This window comes from Abramis brama, assembly GCF_963993115.1.
Source record: "Abramis brama genome assembly, chromosome: 25".
In the NCBI taxonomy this organism is placed as follows: domain Eukaryota; kingdom Metazoa; phylum Chordata; class Actinopteri; order Cypriniformes; family Leuciscidae; genus Abramis; species Abramis brama.
The window spans coordinates 19,616,500-19,643,534 of record NC_139987.1 but is presented as its reverse complement, the minus strand read 5'-3'; the positions used below and the strand labels follow the sequence as shown (position 1 = coordinate 19,643,534).

At 37.0% G+C, this 27,035-nt stretch overlaps 2 protein-coding genes across 2 annotated transcripts in view; both read left to right on the top strand.

Moving 5' to 3' along the window:
- The window catches only part of LOC311076893 (dnaJ homolog subfamily B member 13-like), a gene marked incomplete at both ends in the record, with an annotated part of 174,302 nt that overhangs the window by 41,188 nt on the left and 106,079 nt on the right, over positions 1–27,035 (top strand). The gene's annotated exons all lie outside the window — the stretch shown is intronic.
- Positions 1,534–21,655, top strand: LOC311077011 (uncharacterized protein). The gene is made up of 13 exons (XM_084105575.1): positions 1,534–1,817; positions 4,550–4,663; positions 4,912–5,026; positions 5,271–5,444; positions 5,585–5,631; positions 5,723–5,834; positions 12,816–12,910; positions 13,392–13,553; positions 13,706–13,804; positions 15,899–16,389; positions 16,477–16,647; positions 21,225–21,314; positions 21,475–21,655. Exons 1-4 carry the CDS (start codon positions 1,647–1,649, stop codon positions 5,369–5,371), a joined length of 501 nt encoding a protein of 166 aa, XP_083961701.1. The 5' UTR covers positions 1,534–1,646; the 3' UTR covers positions 5,372–5,444; positions 5,585–5,631; positions 5,723–5,834; positions 12,816–12,910; positions 13,392–13,553; positions 13,706–13,804; positions 15,899–16,389; positions 16,477–16,647; positions 21,225–21,314; positions 21,475–21,655.

Here is a 27,035-nt window from a genome sequence, read left to right as displayed (position 1 = left end):
AAGTGCTTCTTTTACTGATATTTTTAACGATATCTTTAGCATTTCTCATCCAAACAACGTCAAACTTGGCACTGCACTTACTCGTGCCCGTAGCAAGACACCTGTCGAGTTTGAAATCCATCGGACTAACGGTTCGAGAGATATGCGAATAACACACACACACACACACAGACAGACAGACAGATGGACACACAGACAGACAGACGTTCCTGTAATTTATAGATAGATATGAGTAAATATATGTCTCACATTTTTAAATATATGAAAATTCTTTATGTATTATTCAATATATTGTAATATTAACACAATATATTATTCTGTATATTTTCTTTTCATAAGGGGACCCAACAGTAAAATGTGATTTTGTAACATCATGATTTTTTAAAACATGTAATATCACTCACTTCATTCATGTTTTTAGTCTAACCATTTTTTAATTATTTGCCTTAATTTCATTATTAGACCTACTAGCAACGTTAGGTCAAATTCAAATTCTCTATAGGCCTATCAAGCAACAGCAAAAGAAGAAGAGTTCGACCAATCATAGCGCAAGCGGGGATGATTGACAGATGCGTAAGGCCTATCATTAAAAAGAGACTGAAAATCGACACCAAAAAAGATTCTCGCTCGATCCCCCTTCCACTCCCGCGGCCGACGTCTGACTGATTTCATAAGCGAGGACAGTACAGTAGCCTACGGTACTTCTGACTCCTGATTATGAAGGTAAACGGCCTGGGGTCGATGTGGAAAGTTGATTGTTGAGTTAACTTAATCTTATGGATTCGATGATCACACAGATCGCATGGATTATCTTAAAATTCTCCGTTAAGTTATTCATGGTCACTCAGAAAAGAGGAAGACATCATTCAGTCATGCAAATAATAAAATGCGCAAGTAATGCTGAACTATAAATCTTGAAATCGCTATGGCTTAACGTTAGTGATTATGAAAGTCGTGCTGTGATTTGTGGATTAGCCTATGAATAGCGCGAGTCTGGAGAAACAGGCGTTTATTTATTCATTCATTCTCAGTGTTGAGAAACGTATGTGTTACGTTATTGTGTTAATTATGTTACATATATTTATTTTGTATGAAAACTAGCACGTTAGTTACTTATGGATTAAAAAGTACCGTTGTATCAGTGCTGCGCGAGCTCTCTCACAAACACGACGCGCGTGCACAGAGAGAGAAAATCATTGTAAAATGAAAATTGACGGGCTAAATTTAAATTTTGTTCTTGCTTGATTTTTTTTGTCAAAAAGCATTTTGTATTATCCACCCCTGCTTTTAAAATTCGTTAAATGACGGACGTTTTACTGTTAACACAGCCCTCATTATGTCGGATTCGGAACTTATACTTTATTATTTTTAGAATAAGTGATTCGTTATGCTATTATTGGACTCCTGTCTATTCACTGTCAACTGTTTTCTATAAATGTGTTTGTATTGGCTAACATTTATTCAGCTAATGCGTGTCCTGTTTAAAGGGTAAACCAACTTTTTTTAGTTAATGATCTGTAAGAATGGGGCTTTATTAGTGCTGTTCATTGATTCGAGTAACTTTTTTGACATTTGGGTATGGTTGCAACAGCACTGCTGGACTGCATAGCTTTCCAGCAGATTGGAAATTAGGCGCCAGTGTTTGCATGCACTTGGCCTGGAAGACCGTGAGTGTGATACCTGCATTTTACGCGGGATTGCTTCTCCAACGCAATAGAGGTGGAAATGGGCTTCTCCACACAGCTCGCGCTGAAAAGCGACGCAGTGCCTTCGCTGCTCCTCTTGCATGGACTCCACCACCGCAGCGGCGTCTTGATGTGAGTGATCATATATATTTTAATCACAATTTATGGTTAGGCTAAGTTAATCCTCTGGGGTCGACAAACGCGTCGGCGCATTTTTCTGGATTTTTTCACATAGCGGCAAAATATGAAAATGCCTATAGAGAGCGCGCTATTGACATCAACTCGATAAAACTCATCAGATGCATGTACTTTACGTCGTCTTGCGACCCTGTGAGCAAACTCTCCATTTTAGAGAGTCTGACAGCAGGTCTCAGGTGCACGCCCCCCCCGCTCACGGTTCATCCATCTCCGCTGGGGTCTGCCCACTTTTATAGCATTTTTCAAATATTGCCAGTGGGTGGAGTCAGGCTCTGACCAGGGGTTTAGTTACCCTTTAAAATGTACAATGTTTAAATGCAAAGACAGCACGTCACAAATAGAAGCCCTTTTCCCTGTGGTATTTAGTATCATATTTGGATATTGGAAAATAAATAAATTAATCTTAATTGTACACAATGTTTCTATGTTTTTATCATTTTTTTTATATATATATATGGTTTATTTTACTGTGTTCTAGGGGTCTCTTAATTTTAGACTAGTTGACCAGCACATATTATATGCAATGCAATTATATAATGCATGTGTGTCGTCGTCCAAACCGCCCATACAATCCCCCCCCCCCCCCCCCCCCATACAATAACACACAACCCCCCCCCCCCCCAGGTATGTATTAGCCTACATTAACTACATTTTTATATAACCCTCCCTCCCTTTTATTTCTAGTTATTTGTTATTTTATTTATTTACTTATTTAATATTGAATATTTGATATTCAAATAATATTACTTGAATAACTATTAGGAATTATGTGTCATTATTTGGACATTAGATGTGCCTTATTTAGAATTTTAAACCAATAAGTGTATTTTTATGATAGCAATAACTGTAAAGGGACTATTGTAATGGGGTAAATCAAATGTAGGCTAATATACTGTCAATTACTAAGCTCAGATTCATCTTACCAGTTAAAATTTATACTGTGCTTTTGTAATTATTTTTTTTTAATTTTGTGATTTTAACTTCTGCATTACACATTACAAAGCTTTTTTTTAGATTGTGTTCTAATGTTCTTCTAATCATAAACATGTACTACAGCTGCCAAACAAAACCAGAGAGAAATGTATTCATAAATCTTTAAAACAGTCTAATTAAATATTGGGCACAAAACATTCAGCCTGTAAAAAAAGAAAACCTGTAGTATATATATTGTATTTAGGTCTATATATATATATATATATATATATATATATATATATATAGGTCTATATTGTCTAATTTATCATTGTAGCCTTATTTAAGTTGATTTTCTGTCTACTGTGTATTTATTTTTGGACTAATAGTGGTTAATAAAGTCCAATAATTGTATGAGAGCGTGTCAGTGGTAATATCATTGTGTTCTTGTCGGTCAGTGTTAGAGGATCTGTGTAACAGCTGAGGCTTAGCCTGACAGTTAGCCTGCCCTGGACCAGGCTAGTTTCCCAGCATAAGTTGCCAGGGTAACTGAGTTTGAACTATTGTAAGTTTGCTTTATGAAACAGAATCCACCGACAACAAGTCTGACTAACCAAAATAAGCCTGGCTTGTATTCTAATCTTGTTTTATGGAACAACCCTCAGCACTCAACATGTGCTTATTGTTGTTGTTAATTTAAACCGTTATGCGCAGAGAGAGCGTGAGGGCGTGCGCGAGAGAGAGAGTGCCTGCGAGTGAGCGAGAGTGAGGTCTGCGGTCTTGGCCATTAGTTTATTTACTTGGTTTTGTGTTGGTATTGGTAATACATTGTCAAATATGTTTAAACTTAAATTAACTACCTATACAAGTAGTTATGTCTCTTTGTATTAATTTGTCCTGTTATTGACGAAATGCGTCATCATTGACAAAATGCGCAACCAGATGTTCGAATAGTTCGAATATTCGTGTGTTTTTTAGAGGGAATATTCGAACGTCATTTTTGAGCAATTTTGACAGCCCTAATAGAGAGAGACCTTCATCTTGCATTGGAGGACCTTTATTATGGATGCACTAAAAAAATTAAGATATCCCGTAGGGTAAGTTCTGCAGACAAGGGTAAAGATAAAATATGGACTCATGAGAAATTAATTTCATAAAATGATACAGGTCATGATGGACACACATCCAGCATAAGAGACAAAATTTTAGGCCCCGTTTACACGAGAACGCTCGCGGGTGAAAACGTAAAAATATTTTATCAGATGTGCCTTTCGTTTAGACGGCGACGGCGTTTTCGGGGCTTAAAAACGCAAAAAAGTGAAACCACCCTCCAGAGTGGAAATCTTAAAAACGCTCCACCGTCGCGTTTCCGTCTAAACGGTAAAAACGCAAAAGTTTGCTAGACAGTGAAGGCACCGATCAGTGCTTTCACATGGCCACCTAGCCGCCTGGAGTGCATACTACATTGAATTTCACACACTTTTGCGTCACCATATGCACGCAGATTTTCCCCCGATAACGCTCGTCTAAACGCAGAATAAAAAGTGATCACTTTTGCGTTTTCTCTTCAGATCGTTTCCGTGTAAACGTAGCCTAAACCTTCACCGTAAAAGCAGGATGGAACGAAGGGACACGGATCACGTTTCCTAAAGAGGGAGACCAGGCATGACAGAACACATTTTTATCACAATTTTATTTTGTCGCGGTTGTAAATAGATCTTGGTCATAATAGAATTTAATCTTTTTCTCCACAGGGACCAAACAACATCCCAGCAAATGTTGTGTTCATCATGCGCCAAAAGCATCACCCACGCTTTGTCTGCCAAAATGATGATTTGTGCTACACAGCAAACATTTCTCTTGAGAAGGTGAGAAACATTTGTTTTAGCATATTTCAGCAGATTTAAATATACATGTTTTCACACTCTAACCCTGGATTTCCATCCAACTGCGGAATGGCTGCGGATCGGCTCCGCTGTCCTTCAATACCCACTAGGTCCGGATTTTTTGCGGAACGGCTGCGGCCATGACTGACAGCTGAAGTCAAGAGGACCCACGAGATCTTGTGAATTAACGTATAATCGCACAATATAACATATGTAGTTTCTATAAACAGAACCACCAAACCAGCAAGTTTCCATCCAGAGGAGTATCCAGAGGAGTAGGGGGAAACAACTGTGCTGGCCTGCTGATCTCCCTTTTTTGTGGAGATTATTGTGATTCTACCATGGGTAAGTACAATAACTATATAATCAACTTATAAAATGATAAATGTTTATTTTGGGTTCCTTTTTTAATGTATTGGGAAAGTAATAGGCTGTGTAAATAAAGTTAACTATTGTTCTTCTTGTTGGAAATGGAAAAAAAATTCTGTGGTTTACATTTTACTTATGAGTGACAATAATGTTTTGGATTTGTTTCTTATTTAACCCAGTAATACTATAGTAATTCACCAGATTTTTCTGTGCATTTCAGTGCCCATTACTAGGAGGAGAACAATTGATTTTTACTTCTGCTTGCAAGACTGCGGTGGAGGGGTAGAAGGAGAAGGAGCCAGTACTCAGGCTCCTTGCTAGAAATGCTAGAAAAGGAGCAGTTCAGGATGACCTTTATTATGGATGCACTAAAAAAACTAAGATATCCCGTAGGGTAAGTTCTGCAGACAAGGTTAAAGATAAAATCATATGGACTCATGAGAAATTAATTTCATAAATTGATACACGTCATGAATGAGGATGGACACACATCCAGCATAAGAGACAAAATTTTAACCTTCACTCTAAAAGCAGGATGGAACGAAGGGACACGGATCACGTTTCCTAAAGAGGGAGACCAGGCATGACAGAACACATTTTTATCACAATTTTGTTTTGTCGCGGTTGTAAATAGATCTTGGTCATAACAGAATTTAATCTTTTTCTCCACAGGGACCAAACAACATCCCAGCAGATGTTGTTCATCATGCGCCAAAAGCATCACCCACGCTTTGTCCGGCAAAATGATGATTTGTGCTACACAGCAAACATTTCTCTTGAGAAGGTGAGAAACATTTGTTTTAGCATATTTCAGCAGATTTAAATATACATGTTTTCACACTCTGACAGGGTGTCCGCGGGGTTGTAAAAAGTATTAAAAGGTAGTAAATGAAATTAGCCAAAATTAAGGGCATTAAAAAGTATTAAAAAGTAATAAACGTCATCTGACGAGGTATTACATTTCCGAACCCCCATCCAACTAGGCCTATGAGTTTCAATTTGTGTTAAGTGCAGGCCTTTCAAAATTCCAAAAATTCGTGTGGATTTATTTATATGTTGCGAGTAGGACCTGAGCGATATCATGTGACTTGGTGTTCGTTCGCGCACAGTGCGCGCTGAAACAAACTGGGTACCCGGCTGGTTTGCTGCTAAACCTGTTTGCGAGTTCGCTTCTTTTTCCAGAAAGCCTTAGCCGCCAAAGCCTTATTTGATCGGTGAGTAGCCTAATGTAGATGACTGCTGCGCTTGTGACAGGGTGCATGTTAACTGAAAGAACGAGCAGAGAGAGAGGGGCCCGGCGCATTCTCTCCACTCTTGCTCTCTCTCATCCTCGCTATATTAATCAAAATCTATTGACACGATGGTAAAAGGTCGGAAGACCGAAGTTTCACGTGTCGCATTCGGAGATTTATTTCTTGAATTACCGCTGGGTGTGAATTGTGATAAAATACATGCATTATCTTCTCTGAAAAGCGTTCCGCACATTTAGCTGACATAAACCACACTTTCAATAAACAAAAAAACCTATCCAGTGATGAAATGTTTTCTGTATTTGACACAAATTTTGTGCGATGTCCTAAACTGCCGGGATAATCACACAACGCGTACACGTCCGCTAATGACACATCGCATAATTTGCGAACTAATGACTCCTTTGAACCGATTCACTTTAATGAATGGTTAAAACAACTGATCTGTCCGACACGGAACTCACGAGACGTCTGAATCGGTGTGTAACAAATCGGTAACACTTTACAATATGGTTCCATTTATTAAACTCTAGTCAACTATATTAATTAACATTAACTATTAATAAAGTGCACTTCTACAGCATTAATTAATCTTTCTCAATGTTAATTTCACCATTTACTAGTAGCCTACATTATTGAAATCAAAAGTTGTATTTGTTAACATTAGTTAATGCACTGTGAAGTAACATGAACAAACAATTCATGTATGTAAACTACGTAGTATTTTCAGGTTATTTATATTATAATGTGTAGAAACATTACCAAAAAAAAACAAAAAAACATTTAGTTTAGACTGGAGTGAGGTACCAGAAAAAAAGTGCAAAGCAAGTTATTGTTATCTAGCAGCTAATTTTATCCAATTGTACAGTATATGGTAGAAAATTAGCCTATTAGTTAAAATAAACTTTTTAATGCTACTTTTTTATTCTACTTTTTGATATTGATATGATTATAGACCAAAATAATTATCAGGTCTAGCAATAAGGATTTTATCTTACAAAGCTATGAAATCAAGTGGTAAAATCACAGCTTAAAAAAACAAACAAAAAAACTTGACTTTTCACTTTACACCGCTACAGTTGCAGCTTGAAGTCGTGCTGGTATTAAAAAATATTGTGAAGGTATTAAAAAAGGTATTAAATTCAACTTAAGAATTTCTGTATATACCCTGCAACAACTGATAGGCCTTCAGGCAGCGTGTGTGTAAGTGTGTGTGTAACACATAGCTGTGGTGCGCGAGCTGATAAGAGAAAAACGTGCAGTGGATTGAGCGCGCACCGGCACAGATGCGCAAGCTGGTCGAGCACATCCCTTTAAACAGACATCAGTGGAAAGTTTATAGTTCAGTCGGATGTCAATGGCAAAGAAAATAAAACGAGGCATGTAACGTTAGCTTATTATTAACGTTAACTGACGAGAGAGAGCGCACACTTCTGTTGAATGCTTGAGCCTCTTGATTGCTGATCGTTCACTCAGCACGTGTCATTTGGATTAAAACTAAATCGTATATGTAAGTAAAGCAAAACATGAACTGTTACCTGATTTATGTATAACGAGTGGTTCCCTACTTTATTACTGGACGTTTGCAGTTCAAGATGTTTAATGAACGCAAACATCCGAAGCGCGCGCTCCGCAAACCAACGTCTTAATAGACAGCGCGCGAATACTGAATTTAATTGTCTTTCACGTCTTGCGCTTGAACGGACGAATTCACACAAGTTTATGTAAAAACGTCTTTGTGTCTTTGTGAGTAATCCCAGTAAACAAAGTCGGTTATATCTCAAGTGAACAAATGGGGTCCGTGCGTTCGGTTTTAAAGGGGCAGCAGTCTAATAATCCTGCTGCTGTGTTTTAATGTTAATCAAACAAAGGACAAGTAAATTACTCACTGCTCTTGACTAAATAGGCTACCCTTTTCAACTTTACAAAAATATCCATCTATATTTAATTTAGACAGTAATGAATATGCATTTTTTTCACATTTGATTACTTTATTCAAATTTCTGTGCCTGTTAGATCTAAAGCTCTAAAAACACTGTTTATTTCATTTGTAGCCTTTCTTTGTCTATAGTATTTATTTGTCCTATTTGTAATTCGATTATTTGTTCTTATTTTGTTACTGATTGCTTACTTGTCTTTAATAATGTTTTAAATTCACATTATTTAGGCATGTGGTTTTTGTAGTATCAAAATTGGATTAAATTATTATTGATATTTCACTGGTATCTAAACATCTGAACCGCTGACCCAATCCTCAGCACTGAGCCCTGCTGAAGCAGCTCTAAATATGTGCTGTGCTATTAAATGAAAGATAAAATATGATAGAGCAATAGAATGAACAGTGACAGTAACAGAAGCTCATACAATGCATTTTAGCAGGCTTAATTAAGCATGAAAATAACTGAAATATATATTTGATGAACAAATTAAGCCAACTAATATGATTTATATTCTTTTGGTTTATCTACTAATACATTTCAAAATTACAAATGCAGTGAAAATTCAGGTATCGGTAATTGGCATCGGCGAGTTCCAAAAATGAAAGTATGGGTATCGGACTCGTTCTGCAAAAAGTGGTATCGGTGCATCCCTAATTTAAAAAAAAAATTGTTGTCGAAAAAATACAATCGTTTCACGTTAAATTAACGCTGCAGCCCGTCTGAGATATAGAGCTATTTCGCATGGCTATGAGCATGATATTAAGTACATGATAATTAATACAACTTTCATTCTTCAGGTCAATCATATATTCATATATTCCGTGATGTAAATTATCTCATGATTGTTTTCCATATAGTAATTTTTGTCTTGACCTGTCTTTAAAAGTTGATGTGAATGCACTGGAGTATGAGGTGTAAGGGGTTAACAGTTTAGGACCCAAGGACCAGATGTTTGAAAGAAGACCCAGAGTCAGAATTATAAAAAATTGAAGAAAAGTTTTACTGAAGATAGTTTGCAGTTTCATCAGCAGAAGTCAGCTTCAGGACCCACACAGGAGTTCGTAGGCCGCCCCGCTTACAGTTACAAAGCAGGGCTCGCAAAATCGCCTGCCCGACGTCCCGGGGCTATTGTGTTTTCCAGTCGGGCTACCAAAATGCATAACCGGCCTGCCCGACGGGCTATCTGAAATAGTGTTCGTTTCAGTTTTATAATCAGATTCAGCGCGTTCTTCATCTTCAATCCGCAGCGGCGCCGAGCAGAGCGAACGTCAGAAACAGAGGACAGGGTGTGTGTGTGTGTGTGTTCATCTCTATGGTGTTCATCTGAGTCTCATTGGTCTGTCACTCATTGGTCTGTGGTGCTCGTCAATGTCAGAAAATTTTAGATGACCAATCAAATCAAAGTAGGCGGGCTTTATGTTCACAATAAGCTGCTGACCGCGAATTTGATCAGAGCGACTCGACGCTTCAGTTTACGGTCAAGTGTGAGATAAGATGTAAGTAGCTAAACTAAACATTTCATATTTGACAGCTTTTTTAGGTCATAAATGTGAAACGAATGACAAAAATAATCAGGCAAATTAATATACTTTTGTCGAATTTCGCCATTTTGAACTGAAAATAGGCCTATGTAATGTGACTAATAATTAGTTTAACGTTACTGTCATTGTGAGGGGACATTAACAGAGCATTAACAAAGCCGTTTTCATGTTAGGCACAAGATTAATAATGAATGTGTAAGTTACATGTTGAGAATTAATATACAATTTGTAGCCTTCAGTAAATTAAAAAAGTTCAGCTTTAGGTGGGGAAGAGACAGAAGACTGAGAGAAAAAGAAAGAGTGATGTGTGCTAACATGGTTTTAAAGCTATTTCTTATCCTTTTTTGGCCTTTAAACGTCTTGAAATGCACACATCAGAGAAATAAAAAATGTGAACCCCCTAATAACCTTAAATGTAGGACCTCTTTGATTATAAAGCCCTGTCTACGGCCCTGTATTAGGAATAAGATCAATAATGTGAACATATTGTGAATGAATTTAATAAACTTAGTTAGGCTACCTAGCTTTCCTAGTAGCTTTCAGTAAATTAATGCATCTGAGAAAATGATTCATAAATCAATCAGTTGACCCTTTGTTTACTTTCTTCACTGACAGACAAAAATGAAAAGCCTCTATCAGTCAAGGCTCAGCTTTAGGAGGGGAAGAGACAGAGCAAGATAAAAACAAAGAGAATAGGAGTGTGATGCTGATGAGGAGAGAAAAATCATCAGCTGCCCACTTACATGGTTTTAAAGCTATTGTTACCCATTTTTTTTGGCCTTCAAAACATCTTAAAATGCACATATGTAGATCAGAGAAATAAACATTTTCTCGGGGGTGCCCCCAAACCCCCCTGACTAGCCTACCTCACATTCGGGACCTCAGTGATGAAAAAACCCTGCCATCTGCACATTATTGAAACAAGTTAATAGTGAGTATTAGACCCTAAACTAAAGAGTTACTTATTTTTTATCATACCCTCATTGGGGGCTGAGCCACAGACATGACTGATTCATGTTCACACTGGTCACACAGATTTCAGTTCAGTTAGAACCAGATGCATATTTGTTGATATTTGTGTTTTGAAAAAGTTTTTGATTCATTGTATTGACTCCTAACCAATATTCTACATTAAAAATTGTAGTCTTTTTATATGGGCTAGTAAAATTCATTTCGGGCTACCAAAATCTGAAGAGTGCCTGCCCGAAGGGCTACCAGCGATTTTGAAATTTTGCGAGCCCTGCAAAGATCACAGCAGTTATACCATTTCCAAGGTCTAAGCTACGTCATTGCTTACAGGTTGAATGATTCTCATTGGCTAAGAAATAGATAAACATAGTAATTTTCCACACATATAGATAGACTGAAGCATATCTCCATAGATTATGGAGCTGACACTCGGACCCTGAAGTTAGGCACGCCGTGACCTTCCAGATCGCAGATTTGGGTTGCTGGGTGCCAGCATGTCTCGAACAACAACTCAGTCAATCTCCTACAATGCTAGTGGTTCCTTAACCTGTAAGCAAGAAGACTAACACACACACACCGACACACACCAAATCCAAGGTTGGATTTGGCCAGGCTCTAACTATAAACAGGAATCTCGTCTCAAAACATCAAGATAACAAGTTCTTTCTCTCAGGATAGGACACTTTAGTCTAAATGGAAAGTATAGGCTTTAAATGACAAATGGTCCCTTAAACTATAGACTTCAATGACCCCTATATGTTTTAACACGTTAAAGACCTTTCTCAAACACAAAACCAGTCCCTATTTCATTTCTGTAAAATGGGATAAATAGGCAAGCATTGTTACTGCATTCAGATATCAAATACTGACATTAAAGAATACATGAAAATAACATTTCAGTAATCACGCCTGGTAACTTCTATAACGTAACGTTAAGTAAAATCTCCAGAGAAGTCATCCAACTCATTAGATATTTAGAACAAAAAAAAAATATTGATTAATACCTTAATTATAATCATTTACTACATATACATTGAAGCAGCAGTGGATTCCAATCCACCCCCTTCAGATGAGAGTTGAAATTCATCCTCAGTGTGACTGCTGTAATGTTGTTGACAGTATCAGAATATTTTTAATCTCTGGGATTAAATAATTCAGCATCTGAAAGACGGCATTACCCAGAATTCCGTTCTCTGCTTCCATAACAACCTCCTTTGACAACAGTAAACTAATGTTCATTCCTACTGACTAAATCCCGGTTTGCATTTGTGCCCTGATACGTTTAAAGTGTAAATATTAGAAACATACATTAGGAAAGTTAGATAAACAGTTGGGCGATGGGCAGAGACTATTACACTATTTTGGAAATAAACCGAAACGCCATAGCCTGGGTTTCCCCATACTGCCTTGCTCGCAGCGCGATTTTATTCACGCTGCTAGGCAGTCTGGACACCATGGACCAGATTTTCCCCTGAAAAAGGGAACCAATCACAGAACGGGGAGGGAGCAGCAAGACGATGACGACACCGACGCAGTTTGTTTATATCTATGGATCCAACATGGCATCAGACTCGACGTTACCTTCTACCCTCATGTTTATCTTGCACAAACGGTAATATTCGCTAAACGCCATCGTGTACAAATAATAAATCTTTGACCCATCGTCTTTTCCCTCGTCGAATTTCTGTCGCTCTACATACGTCATCTGGTATAATTGAAGCGATTGGCTATGAGCTACGTACAGGCGCATTTGATAGACATTCATAGCGCCCAATAAACGGCTCTGGGCATTCGTAAACCACGCCTCAAATACGAGAAAATTAACACGTGGTTCCCAGACCAAGTCTCAAATGAGACGTGGTCTGACGTTAGGCAGGCTAGAAACGCCACTGATGCTGACATAAAGAAGGCGTAAGTTACGTTTTGTTTAATTTCTAAGTAGATTTGTAAATATAACGTTATATAAATTCAATTAAAAGCAGATAAACTAGTCAACAATGTGGTTTACGTTCATTCTGAGGAATCATTTGCTAGCAGCAGACTGTTTTTATTCCGGTATAATCAGGTATCGGCGGCTCGCGTTGAAGCATCATCCGCGCAGCAGCAGCAGCCACGCGCGCTTCACATTGCTGGCGGAGGCGTTTGACGTGCTGAGCGACCGTGAGTTCACTAGTCAAACTCATATACATCCACAAAATACAAAAAACCACCTTGCAACAGCACTTGAATATTCGACATAACGTTATTAAACGTTTTTTATATTACATTACAACTATTTTGCGACGTGTCTCCCAGCTGTATTTTAAGGTTTTGGTTCCCAGAAAGTTCTGGCAGGCTAGTTTATATTTATAAGAATACAACCTAAAAATAACATTTAGAGAACGTCATGTATCACATAAAAACTTCAATGCTTGTTTGTTATTTAAAAAAAAAAAAGAAACAAAGAACGTTCATACAACGTTAAGCTTTGGCTCCCAAACATAACCAAAATGGAACCATCCACTAACGTGTGGGGCATGTTCTGCTTTTGCTGGGATGTACACTATTTCATACTACTATGCTACTGCCACATAGTACACAGTTCAGGCCTCAATTTGTTGTTTCCTGGTAAGTTGGTGATGGCTTTTCTCATGCAATGCAGCTCGTAAAAAGGCCACTTATGCGAAGTTTGGAGAGGAGGGTTTAAAAGGAGGAATCCCATCTGAGCTGGGACCGAATGGCACCTGGTCGTCAGGATATGTCTACAATGGAAATCCAGATGAAACATTTTGACAGTTTTTCGGAGGAGATAATCCTTTTGCAGGTAATTTTTATAGTATGATTTTGTTCATTTTTTTTGTATGATTTTAATTGACATTTTAAAAGACAAGCTGGTTCAATCAATGTTCATAATGCCATAGTGTTTTAAAGAACCCAAGCTCTGATTAGTAATATCTGCTAACTCATTCTCCATAGATTTCTTCACTGGTGATGGCAGTGAGGTCAACACAGCTTTTCAGAGCTTGCGTGGGCAAAAAGAAAAGTTACAGGAACCACCAATAAAATGTCCTGACGGTTAGTAATATCGTTTAAAATTTAGTTATCATTAAAACCGTGTTTGATTATCGCGATTTTAGATCCTATTCAGCCAGCAACAGTCTGACGCAGGCGCAGCGCACAATGTTGTTGCAGCGGAAGGCAGTGACCGTGCTCGGGAGATGTTTCCGCCTTTTAAGAGAACCAATTCTGAGGTGTGGTCATATTTTGGCTTTAACAAAAGTCCTGAGGGAAACTTAATCGAGGATGGTCACCCTGTCAGCAGAACATGCACAAGAAAAAGTCGCTGCAATAGGGGGAAACTTAAGATCTGCCGAGCCGCTTGTGTGACCATTACCCACTGTTGTATAGCGAACGCAAGGCAAGTTAACTTTGACCTTAATACCAAAACTACGTCTGGGAAATAATTGGGCATAAAATGTTGTTTTAAGTTGAACTTTTTTATCTCACTCACTTGAAATAAACGTGAAGCTTCCGCAAAGAAAAGTTCGCAGCAGTGACTTTGAGCCAAAGATGAACGAACAAGTTAAAACAAGACTATTAAGAGTGACATTTAAGGGATAATAATTTATATTCATTATACACTTATTACACCGATTTCTTTTTTTCTTTTTTTTTAACCACATAATTACGGGGACATTGAATTGAGATTAATGTTTTAAATCTTACCTGTTTATAAATCCATTATGTACAGCGTACAAAACAATCATTCAGACAAGATGATCACAACAATATGATCAAACTCTGTAAACAATAAATCAACTTTTGATTTAATTTTAAAAGATGGCAAGTTGTATTTGAATGAAACGAGAGAGCGCGTCCATTGTGATACATGGTGTAACGTCTGTCAGAGAGTTTGAAGTCTGCCCAGATACAAGACAGTGCAAATGAACTGGTAGTTCCACGAGACTGTTATAGATGTTTTCTCTCAGTTAAGCACACTCTTCACATACATGTCGAAGAGCGAATGTTAAAAGGGAAAAGAAAACACTTTAAAACACGCTACAAATCAAAGTGGAAGTAAACGCATTATAATAAAACAATGGTCAGCAGTAGAGTGGTCATCTTCCTCTTTGCGCGAGCAATCTCACTCTCACTGTGCGTGCGCGCTCACATAAAAACAGCATGCATACAATAACGTACGCCATAGAAGAAGTTATCTTAAAGGCACATCAACATTCATGTCATGAACACTACTTAACACTAGACGGCCGTTACAATGGATGTGCGTGGTGTTATAATGCGTTGCTATTGACGACCGTCATTATAAGGAAGCAAATGGCACATAATAGAATCTTGCTCTAAAAAGTGCATAGAGGTGCTTGTTTTATTTGTTGTTTGTTGATTTTCAAATATAAAACTTGTTGAAATGTCTTCAGTGTGATCATCAACTCTTTTTGAACACTTTCATCTCGTTTTAACAAAACCGTGATAATATTGATAATCGCGATAATTTTGGTCACTATAATCGCGATATTAAATTTTCATACCGTCCCATCCCTAACCCACGCTTTGTCCGCCAAAATGAAACCTGCACTATTCCATTCACAGTGTTAACACATTTCATTGTGTTGTTTCAAATGTGTTGCCTCAGGAACAGCACATAAGACATTTATGATAATCAGTGCAAGCAACATCTAACCGGTCAGCTGACTTTGTGCATTTAAGGTGGAACCACCGTCTGCAAATAATGCACAAGATATAGTCATCTCTGTGCTTTGGGTCACCCTTACACGTTGAGGTTAAAGGGATAGTTCGCCCAAAAATGAAAATTCTGTCATCATTTACTCACCCTCAAGTTGTTTCAAACCTGTATGAATTTCTTTTTTCTGCTGAACACAAAAGAAGATATTTTGAAAAATGTCGGTAACCAAACAGTTGATGGACCCCATTGACTTCCATAGTAGGAAAAAAAATTACTATGGAAGTCAATGGGGTCCATCAACTGTTTGGTTACCGACATTTTTTTTTTGGGCGAACTATCCCTTTAAGCAGAGAGTCCAGTCTTTGCTGTTCGGTTGTAGTCTTTTCAAGGTACCAGTGTAATCTGCTTTGCTTACATGTACTGATTGTGTGACTGCCTCGTATGTCTGTACTTCTTTTTTTAAAAAGCATTGCAGTTTTTCGTGTGAGAGTCCCGCCCTTCTGACCTTTGGAGGCTCATACTTTTCAATAAGGGTATGAATCCACATTCTTGCCTTGACACTGTTGACTGGACCTAATGGTGTGTTGTCAATGATAGCACAAGCATTCACTACAGCAAAGACACCGCAGTCATACCCATTTCCTTGTTGTGGAGTATTCACCACATCTGAAGTTTTCCAGTCAGAAGCCTGAAAGTTTTCTGTTGCTGAAGTGTACATGCAAGCTACTACTTTCATTAGTTTTGGAGCAGCATGCTTCAAAGTTTTAAGACTGTGGATTGAATTGAACACTGAGATATCTCGCTCTCTGAAATTTACAGTGGCAAGAACCCAGTGATAACCACGGCCAGTAATGTCGGTGTTGAAGGGAATTATGATTAGATCATAATTTAGAACCTTTTTTGCAGCACAAAACTGCAAAATTGGAGTAAAGTCTCCTAGTGCAGCTAGCTGGTAAAGGTATGTGGGTGCACATAGAATTGAGTCTGACTTTTTTTGTTGATGAATGAAGACATTAATTGCCTGCTCAATTGTTTCCCCTTCAAGCCAGGTCATTGGAGAAAGACAGCGGCTTTTGGGAGAGACCTTTGCCCAGTCACGAACGATGCCATTGATGCTCATCCAAGGAGCAAATGAAGCTGATGTACTGTTTGGTGTGGATACTCTGGAAAGGTGTGGTTCTAGAGGCAGACTGTCGCCATTTGAAAGCCAAAACTGGTAAGTGTTCTCCTCTTTTTCAGCACCTGGTCGTGCTGGCACGTTTGACAATGTAGCTTTATCAGAACAGTCCTGCTCTGTATTTTTTTTATTTTGAACAGTTTACTGCTATGTGCTCCAGATTAACACTGCATGTTTTAGCAAGGACAGTTTTGTAGATGTTTGAAGGGGCTTGACCGTGGTCATTTAAAAGTATGTCTGAGAAAACTTATTTTTTGGAAGGAATAAACACACTGTCCGTTTTGGCATTTCCATGCAGGGTTCCCACGGGTCCTTGAAATCCTTGAAAGTTTGTGAATCTGAAAAAATGTTTTCAAGGCCCTGGAAAGTTTTTGAAAATAAACATACATAGAGACAGGTGCTTGAAAGTGCTTGAATTTATTTTGTGCAAGAAGTTTTCTGGAAATAATTCCATATTCACTCCAGTCCCCTAATGTGTTATTTCGCCAACACTTCATGGCCTTTGCATACTAGCTTGCTTGATTTGCACTAGTTAAGCGCATTTACGCGTTACGTTACCAGGGTTTTTCCTGCATAGAGAATTATGAGGCGGCCGCCTCCGTCTCTCGACAATAAAAAATAACTAGGGAATCACCGAAAACGTGAGGATGATTCTGTTTTATTTCATTTAAAGTAAGTGGTGATTGATAGCCTATGGTTGATAATAATATAGTCCTACCTAATGTACTGACGGTAACAATGTAGCGCTGTTGAGGCTCGCGCAGTTATTTATAACATATTGAAGTTAAGAAACAATATATAGCCTAGGCTACACGCGACCAGAGTGCTGTTTGCCTGAATGCCATCAAGATTGAAACCGAGACTGATTTCATAACAGTTCAATAAACAAGTAGTTAAAATTAAGTCACTTACATTTTAGACGCAATGACTGTTTTTGTTCTGTTTCAGCAGCGAAAATAGTTCCAAACAAAGATCACCGCAGAACCATCGCGCATGGCATGCAACAGTTGTTGCATTACTGAATGATTCAGCGTTTTGAAAGAATCGGTTGAGTCAAAGATTCAATTACCCATTCATAAACTGCCTCATTCTGAATAAATCAGCCTTTTGAACGAATCGTTTGAATGAATAACTCAATGACTTGCTCATTAAGACGGTCGCCTGCCGCCTCCTACTGGCGGTTTAGTTTCATAAAGTATCATTCTTTTCAACATTCCTTATTTGTATATTCAAAAATATTTAAAAGAATCTAATTTAATACAGTTATTATTTTTCAATGTAAATTATTTAATTGAATTGGTAACAGCCTAGTGTCTTATTATTTTAATTTAATATATTGATCAAATTTAAGAATTTGAAATGAAAGATGGAGCATACATTTAATAAAATTAGGGGAAAAATGCCCTTTATAAAAGGTACAAAAAAGTAGTGTATTCAAACAGTAATGTAATGAAAGATTGAAACAACAATGAAATTAAACAATTTAAGTTTGAAGGGAGTAAAGCCTCTGTTTAGGCTATTAAGGAATTATGTAATTTTGCCAAAAGAAGAACTTTTATTTTAAATAAATGTTCATTTTAAATCAGCCTACTTCAGTGTGATACGTTACCATACTATCATGCTTAACAGTGAGAATCTGAATAATTGTAATGTGATGATCAGATGCAGATATCTAAATCAGAGAATATAGGCGGTTTGCGGGTGGATTATCTATTTTTAACAGTGGATTTGGGTGACTCAAAGTGCACCAGATTAATGAATTTATCTTTAAAATGTACAAAATTTTCTTACGGGGGGGTCATGCCCCCGTACCCCCCTAGAAGGTACCAAGCTCTACCCACAAAAACAATGTGGGAAACACAATAGGCTATGTGATGATCTACAAAAAATACAATTTTTATTATCTTATTATTAAAATACATTAATAGGATTTTACCACCTCCGCCTCATTTTGAGCCAGGAAAAACCCTGAGTTATGTTAAGTGTTTCCCGCATGAGGTACTTGCCATGAAGTTCACGTGCGCATGAAACTACGATGGTACCTCATCGTTTGTTGTTGGACACAACAAATGTGTCCCCGCATTAAGTCCTTGAATTTGAGGGTATTGGACCTGGAAAGTCCTTGAAAGGTCCTTGAATGTCTCATTTCCCAGGTAATGAATCAAATAGTAATTTGTTGCCAAATTTTTGTCATCATTAACCAGAGAGTAAATGCACTTCCTGAATTCTGGGGTGGTGCCTTTTTCACATTCACCAGCTCTAATGTGATAGTAGCGTTTCAAAACTCTTCCCCCATACTTTCTAATGTTGTGATAATTTGAACCTTTCTGCTTCCACATCATTTGATCAAATCTAAAGTCCATGTTAGGTTTATCTGACTGTGAACTTTTGTAAAGGAACACATCACCACCCTTTGGATGTAATGGTGGTTCGCTGGAAATTAACTCCTTGTATTTTTCAACGTCATCTAGAATTGCTTCTGCTTCTTTAAGTGTAAACTCTGACTGTTTTTGCATTAAAGTCATTTTTTTATATTCACCTGTGTCCATGTGAATATACAACAAAGGGGAAAAAAAGACAACACAATGTAATACAACAAAATATAATATAATAAAATATAAATGTATATTAAGAATACCCTGGTAATTAGTATGACACCAGTGAAAAGTTGTAGCCTTGTAGCCAAGTTGTAGAGTTGTAGCCTTTAAAAAGGCTTTTTATAAAGAAAATTCTATTCCAAAAACAATGTAATACAACAAAATGTAATACAACAAAATATAATATATATATTATATAATATAATATATAATATAATATATGTATATGAAGAATACCCTGGTAATTAGTATGAAAATGAATTGTAGCCTTTAAAAAGGCTTTTTATAAAGAAATTTAGATTCCAAAAATCTGAATCCAACTGAATGACGGCAAGACATATACAGCGACTCTAGCAAGGCGACTGCACAAATGACAGGTTGTGCCTGACAGTGTCTTATATATACCTACAGATGACAATTGCATGCATTTCAAAAGATTGCATTGTGTGGTGATTGGACGAATCAAAAACAAAGATTCGTGATTGGTTGGAGGCAACCATGTTCACAAAAGGGAGATAAAGAGGAAAAGTTTTTTTTTTTTTTTTACTCCACAGCGTTTTCTTATAACGGTTTTCTATTGGAGAAAAATGCTTAACGTGTAATACTGAATTTAATTTTCTTTCACGTCTTGCGCTTCAACGGACGAATTCACACAAGTTTATGTAAAAACGTCTTTGTGTCTTTGTGAGTAATCCCAGTAAACAAAGTCGGTTATATCTCAAGTGAACAAATGGGGTCCGTGCGTTCGGTTTTAAAGGGGCAGCAGTCTAATAATCCTGCTGCTGTGTTTTAATGTTAATCAAACAAAGGACAAGTAAATTACTCACTGCTCTTGACTAAATAGGCTACCCTTTTCAACTTTACAAAAATATCCATCTATATTTAATTTAGACAGTAATGAATATGCATTTTTTTCACATTTGATTACTTTATTCAAATTTCTGTGCCTGTTAGATCTAAAACTCTAAAAACACTGTTTATTTCATTTGTAGCCTTTCTTTGTCTATAGTATTTATTTGTCCTATTTGTAATTCGATTTTTTGTTCTTATTTTGTTACTGATTGCTTACTTGTCTTTAATAATGTTTTAAATTCACATTATTTAGGCATGTGGTTTTTGTAGTATCAAAATTGGATTAAATTATTATTGATATTTCACTGGTATCTAAACATCTGAACCGCTGACCCAATCCTCAGCACTGAGCCCTGCTGAAGCAGCTCTAAATATGTGCTGTGCTATTAAATGAAAGATAAAATATGATAGAGCAATAGAATGAACAGTGACAGTAACAGAAGCTCATACAATGCATTTTAGCAGGCTTAATTAAGCATGAAAATAACTGAAATATATATTTGATGAACAAATTAAGCCAACTAATATGATTTATATTCTTTTGGTTTATCTACTAATACATTTCAAAATTACAAATGCAGTGAAAATTCAGGTATCGGTAATTGGCATCGGCGAGTTCCAAAAATGAAAGTATGGGTATCGGACTCGTTCTGCAAAAAGTGGTATCGGTGCATCCCTAATTAAAAAAAAATTGTTGTTGAAAAAATACAATCGTTTCACGTTAAATTAACGCTGCAGCCCGTCTGAGATATAGAGCTATTTCGCATGGCTATTTCGCATGATATTAAGTACATAAGTAATACAACTTTCATTCTTCAGGTCAATCATATATTCATAGGAAAAAAATCAGTTTCAGTATCCTTTCAATGGTTAAGGTGATTTCCTATGCCTGACAGCACTGGTCAATGGATTGATCTCTATGACGTGAAACATTAGATATCATATATATGTAATTTGAGTAAAAAAATAAAATAAAGATATTGTTAGATAAGTGCTGATTGAAGTCCTTGAAATCCAAAAAAATAGTGCTTGAAAGTCCGTGAATTTCATTTTACAGAATCTGTACGAACCCTGGTTGTATGAATAAATTATCTAATTTTATGATTGCATGTAATTATGATAGGTGTCCTGTAGCCTATAACTGATTTATTGGTGATGTGCATTTAGATTAGTGAAATGAAGGCAACACTTTTTCCCATTCTTGCGGAAGTTCTTCTGAAGAACCAGCCTGAGGGAGTGCAACTCTGTGTAAAGCAGGTCAGAAAATTACACTTCATAATCATTGACATTGATACTGCTCTTATATTAATATGTCTGGCTGCATTTATGAAACTATTACTATCAACTGTAATGGGCTTCATTTGTGTTGTGTGTGTGTGTGTGTGTGTGTGTGTGTGTTTTTTCTTCTTTTTTTCAGCACAACGAAGCAGATTATCAAGCCCGGTTCAAAACAAGACCTGAGCTTGAGGGGCTTATTGCAAAAATTAATAATTAATGTATTATTTAAAAATGTTTTTCAAATGAAATAGTCTGTTTTTCCATGACAGACATTTTCTACCTGGTGTATTCCGTGATGAATAAATTATCTCATGATTGTTTTCCATATAGTAATTTTTTTGGTCTTTAAAAGTTGATGTGAATGCACTGGAGTATGAGGTGTAAGGGGTTAACAGTTTAGGACCCAAGGACCAGATGTTTGAAAGAAGACCCAGAGTCAGAATTATAAAAAATTGAAGAAAAGTTTTACTGAAGATAGTTTGCAGTTTCATCAGCAGAAGTCAGCTTCAGGACCCACACAGGAGTTCGTAGGCCGCCCCGCTTACAGTTACAAAGATCACAGCAGTTATACCATTTCCAAGGTCTAAGCTACGTCATTGCTTACAGGTTGAATGATTCTCATTGGCTAAGAAATAGATAAACATAGTAATTTTCCACACATATAGATAGACTGAAGCATATCTCCATAGATTATGGAGCTGACACTCGGACCCTGAAGTTAGGCACGCCGTGACCTTCCAGATCGCAGATTTGGGTTGCTGGGTGCCAGCATGTCTCGAACAACAACTCAGTCAATCTCCTACAATGCTAGTGGTTCCTTAACCTGTAAGCAAGAAGACTAACACACACACACCGACACACACCAAATCCAAGGTTGGATTTGGCCAGGCTCTAACTATAAACAGGAATCTCGTCTCAAAACATCAAGATAACAAGTTCTTTCTCTCAGGATAGGACACTTTAGTCTAAATGGAAAGTATAGGCTTTAAATGACAAATGGTCCCTTAAACTATAGACTTCAATGACCCCTATATGTTTTAACACGTTAAAGACCTTTCTCAAACACAAAACCAGTCCCTATTTCATTTCTGTAAAATGGGATAAATAGGCAAGCATTGTTACTGCATTCAGATATCAAATACTGACATTAAAGAATACATGAAAATAACATTTCAGTAATCACGCCTGGTAACTTCTATAACGTAACGTTAAGTAAAATTTCCAGAGAAGTCATCCAACTCATTAGATATTTAGAACAACAAAAAAAAAAAATTTGATTAATACCTTAATAATAATAATCACTCATTACATATACATTGAAGCAGCAGTGGATTCCAATTCACCCCCTTCAGTCCCCCGTTTTAGACCAATGTGGAGTCCAATACCACCACATCTGGTCTTTCCATAAAGGCTGCTTCAAAATGTTAGGTGTCTGACCCCATGCTTCTCTGTCAGGTTAAAAAAAAAATATAAAACAGACAATATTTTTTTTACTTCAAGGACTTAACATTTCCAACATTGTACCTTATTGATCTCCAGAACCTTTGGACATAGCTGTCTTTACATGTCTTACACAGCTGTTATTCATCTTGGCTAATTTGGTATTATTATCAACTTAACTGATTACAAAACAAGTACATATTTATTCTCTGGAAGCCGGGCTAAATAAGCAAGCACTGTTGCTGTATTCCTAGCATGGGCTAGACCCGCAGTCACTACTCAGATCCTAAATACAGACATTGTTTATAATCATAAATACCAGGATACATGCATAAAACTATAATTTCCAATTCCTTTTATAATAAACTAAAAAAAAAAAAAATAGTTAATCCATTCTTTTCACTACCCCCATTATAGACCCATAAGGTTCAAAACACAATGGTTGTCAAACTGAAAAAAAAAAGAAAAAAAAAAGATAATAATACTAATAATAATACTAATTAAGACCCATAATCCAAGTACTTTAAGTCTCTACTGAATTCATCCTTTAGTTTACAGTCACATAGCATGTAACATCTTGTACTTTTCTTTTTTCAAAAATAGAAATAAAATAAAACAAATTCACATCATCATTTCAATAATTGTTTTACCACTAAAATATAGAATTGTTCCCCATTCTACTTAATAAAACTTATGTTCATTCCTTATCTTTACATCACGTTAATCCCTGTTAATCATACTCAATGCCTTATTATTTTTATCTGAAACTCACTTTTCATATCATTTCAACTTAATTTGACTGAACAGGCGTTCATAAATAGTTCCATACATTCTATCAGAAATTTTATTTTCATAACATACATTTTTCTACTATATTTCTTCTCATCTTTCCCTATTTCCCTTCATGCCAGTTCATTTGGCATCCTTTTCCTTTCTTTTTGCTCTGCCTCATCTAACCAGTACATTATTGTTTTCTTACAATCCTCACACACTTTCATACTCATACAACAGCCTTTTTGTTTTTCACTCTCCTCTTCCACCGAGTCTCTCACCGCTGTCAGTCTAGTGACACTTAAAGTTCCCTCTTTAGGGAAATTATGGTATTTTATTAATTCTTCAATTCCCTTGTTTTCATAACATTCATTTTAACTTTTTTTTTTTTTTTCAGTCGGGGCTTTATGGCAGAGTGGCTCGACGGAAGCCTCTCCTCAGTGCAAGACACTTGAAAGCACACCTGAAGGACTCCAAGATGGTGATAAATAAGATTCTCTGGTCTGATGAGACCAAGATAAAACTTTTTGGCCTTAATGATAGAAAAAAAATGGCCTGGAAATGCCACAAAAAAACCCTAAAACTGTTTTTTAAACCTAAAAGCGCCAGGTAAACTCCGAATGACCAACCCAGTCTCACGGCAGGGTTTTTTTTGTGCCATTTCCAGGCCATTTAAGACCCAATGTTGTAAAGCAGTTTTTTTTCTATCATCATTTTTTATGAAGATCATGCAATCATGATCATGCAATCATGACCATGCCGATGTCACTCAGGCTTCACTAACGTGATTGGTACCATAGACTATAGGCTACACCATAGACTGCCATCAAGGCCTCAATGAAGGGGATTATGTGAACAGAAAGGGGGTTCACAATGTAAATGTGCAGCCTAGTTACTATTGTGATTCTTAATATTCCAGATTAGTAATATTATATCAAATAAAAAAAGGCAGTTGCTAAAATCTTCCATATCACAAATGTGAAAGCAAAATGGCCAGGATCTGTGCATGACTTAAGAATTTTCAGAGATTCACATTTATGCACATTATTTGAAAGTGGTAAGAAAAGTTCCACAATTAAATATCAAGCTCACTGTATTACATACACTTATGCTGATCCTAACAGAACTGCATTTTTTCATAGGTGATTATGACATGATTTTATGACCCCATTCCCTGACCCAAACCAGTTACAATGCAGCTCTAGCCAGGACAAGGGCACATGAACTTTGGCTAACTAAAGGGAAGATTTCAGTGTCTGAAAAGTCTGAGGGTTGCACACCTGACAGGGCCTGTGACATTGTTGCATGTGCCACATTACACAACATTGCCAAAAAAAAGCACTTTTCATTAAATGTTTAATAAAAGACAAATATGCTTAGTTCCTTGAGTTTTATTTCAATTGTTCTTTGTAAAGAAAAGCCAGTGGTCAAGTGCCTGCAACAAGAGATATTAGACACATGCCTCCTGCAACAAATAAAAAGGAAAAGTTGGCTATACACTGCCCACCTGTAGGCCTATGTCTCCTCTGTCTGTGCAGACTCTTCTGTAGGCCTTTCTGTAGATGTGGAATCCTGCAACTTATATTGCAGCCATAAAGCATACAAGTATAAATGAAGTAAAGTTATTTATGCACTTGCAGGTAGGCTAGTTCCTCCATATGACAGTTATCTGAGAGGGTTTATACACTGTCCAGTGCAATGGAAACAAATGGACATTACAAAGTCTTATACTTTCTTTCCTTTGGAAAGTTAGAAAATGTCCACTTACTGCACATATTTCAGCCACCACTTTCTTGGGAACAGATACAAGTGTTGGTGTATTATGTAAAAGTGCACAAAAGAGGAAAACACAATGTCATTACAAACAAATGTTATCAATAACTCATGGCAAAATATTTTTACATTAACATAAGTTTATCAGTTTTCACTTTCACAAGTCAAAGCAATTCATCATTACTCAAGATTTAACAGTTGAAATGACTATACGGCCTTAATTTAATGCAGCAAAAATGATTTTACAGTGTAGGCTACTAAGATCTTTTCTATTTTTTTTTTTTCAGCCTTTTTCTCTCTCCTGGCTTTTGCAGACTTTGAGGTGTTCCCTGGCGTTTTGATTAAACATTAAAATTCCGAATAAACTTCGACTATTATTAGTTCTTGCTCTGCTGAGGAGAAAAACTGAGCGCGCTCTTTGGCCACGCTGAACAGCCAATAGCAGCGTTGCTGATCAATGTTTCTACTATCGATACATATCCCCTTTTCAACCAGCGCATGAACGCGCAATTATGTCAGATAACTCAATCCAGCGATACTAATCATATCCGGCAAGTGTGTTCGAAGAACCGAGTTAGCCGGATCATGATTAACACGATGATATCATCTTGGATGTGTCATTTGATCTCGGATGTAATAAGCAACGTACGAAGAACGAGCCCCTGGTGTGTGCTGTGGCTGAGACGTCCAGTGCGACAGAGACACGATCTGAGTGGAAATTTGTAATGTCTAAATTCCCTGATGTGGGCAAAAGACAAATATAAAAATTATGTTTATTTGAAAACGCATGTCATTTCTGGCAAAGATGCCTTACGCTGGGCTAGAGTTAAAAGATGGTAGATAAAGTTTGATTTTAGAAGTTTATGAGAGTGCCGTGTACCAGTCATGAATGCCTCAGAGTCTCTCTCATTCAAAGTCTGAAAATTGTGATATTTTAATGTATGCTGATGATACAGTTATGTTTACTCATGGTAAGAGTGCTGCAGAGGTTGCAATCAAGCTAACAGATGTATTAGTGAAGGTTACATCCTGGCTTAATCACTGTTGTTTACAACTGAATGTTTCAAAAACAGTTTGTTTTTATCCAAAAGCTCCCGCATAGACGCAGAACAAGACATTACCATTTCAGGACACAGACTAAAAGTTGTCTCAGAATACAAGTATTTAGGACTATATTTAGACTCACATCTTGCCTTCAAAACCCACATAAAGAGGGTCTGTAATAAAGTAAAGTTCAGTTTGGCTAATTTCAGGTAGCCTATATCAGAAACCTCTTATCAACTGAGGCAGCTAAGGTATATATCCACTCATTGGTTCTCTCCCACATCACTTACTGTTTGATAAGTTGGTCCAACGCACACTCTACAGCCTTAAAACCACTGAAATCTTTATACAAACAAGCACTTAAAATTCTAGACAAAAAGCCAATTCATTACCATCATTGCCATATTTTAAAGAAGTATAAATTGCTTAGTTGGGAAAACCTCATAAAATACAGAAATGCCTGTTTAGTTTATAAGATCATGCTCAGGTCAGATCCTCCGCCTTTATTTGGCCTTATCAATTTTAAATCAAATGTAAACCGAGTTACAAGAGGTGCAGCTAGGAGGGACTGCACAATACCATTAAAAAAACTGCATTTAGTCAAGCCGTCTTTTCATTTACAGCATCACATCAATGGAACTCAGTACCACCATTAATTAGAGAGTCTCCATT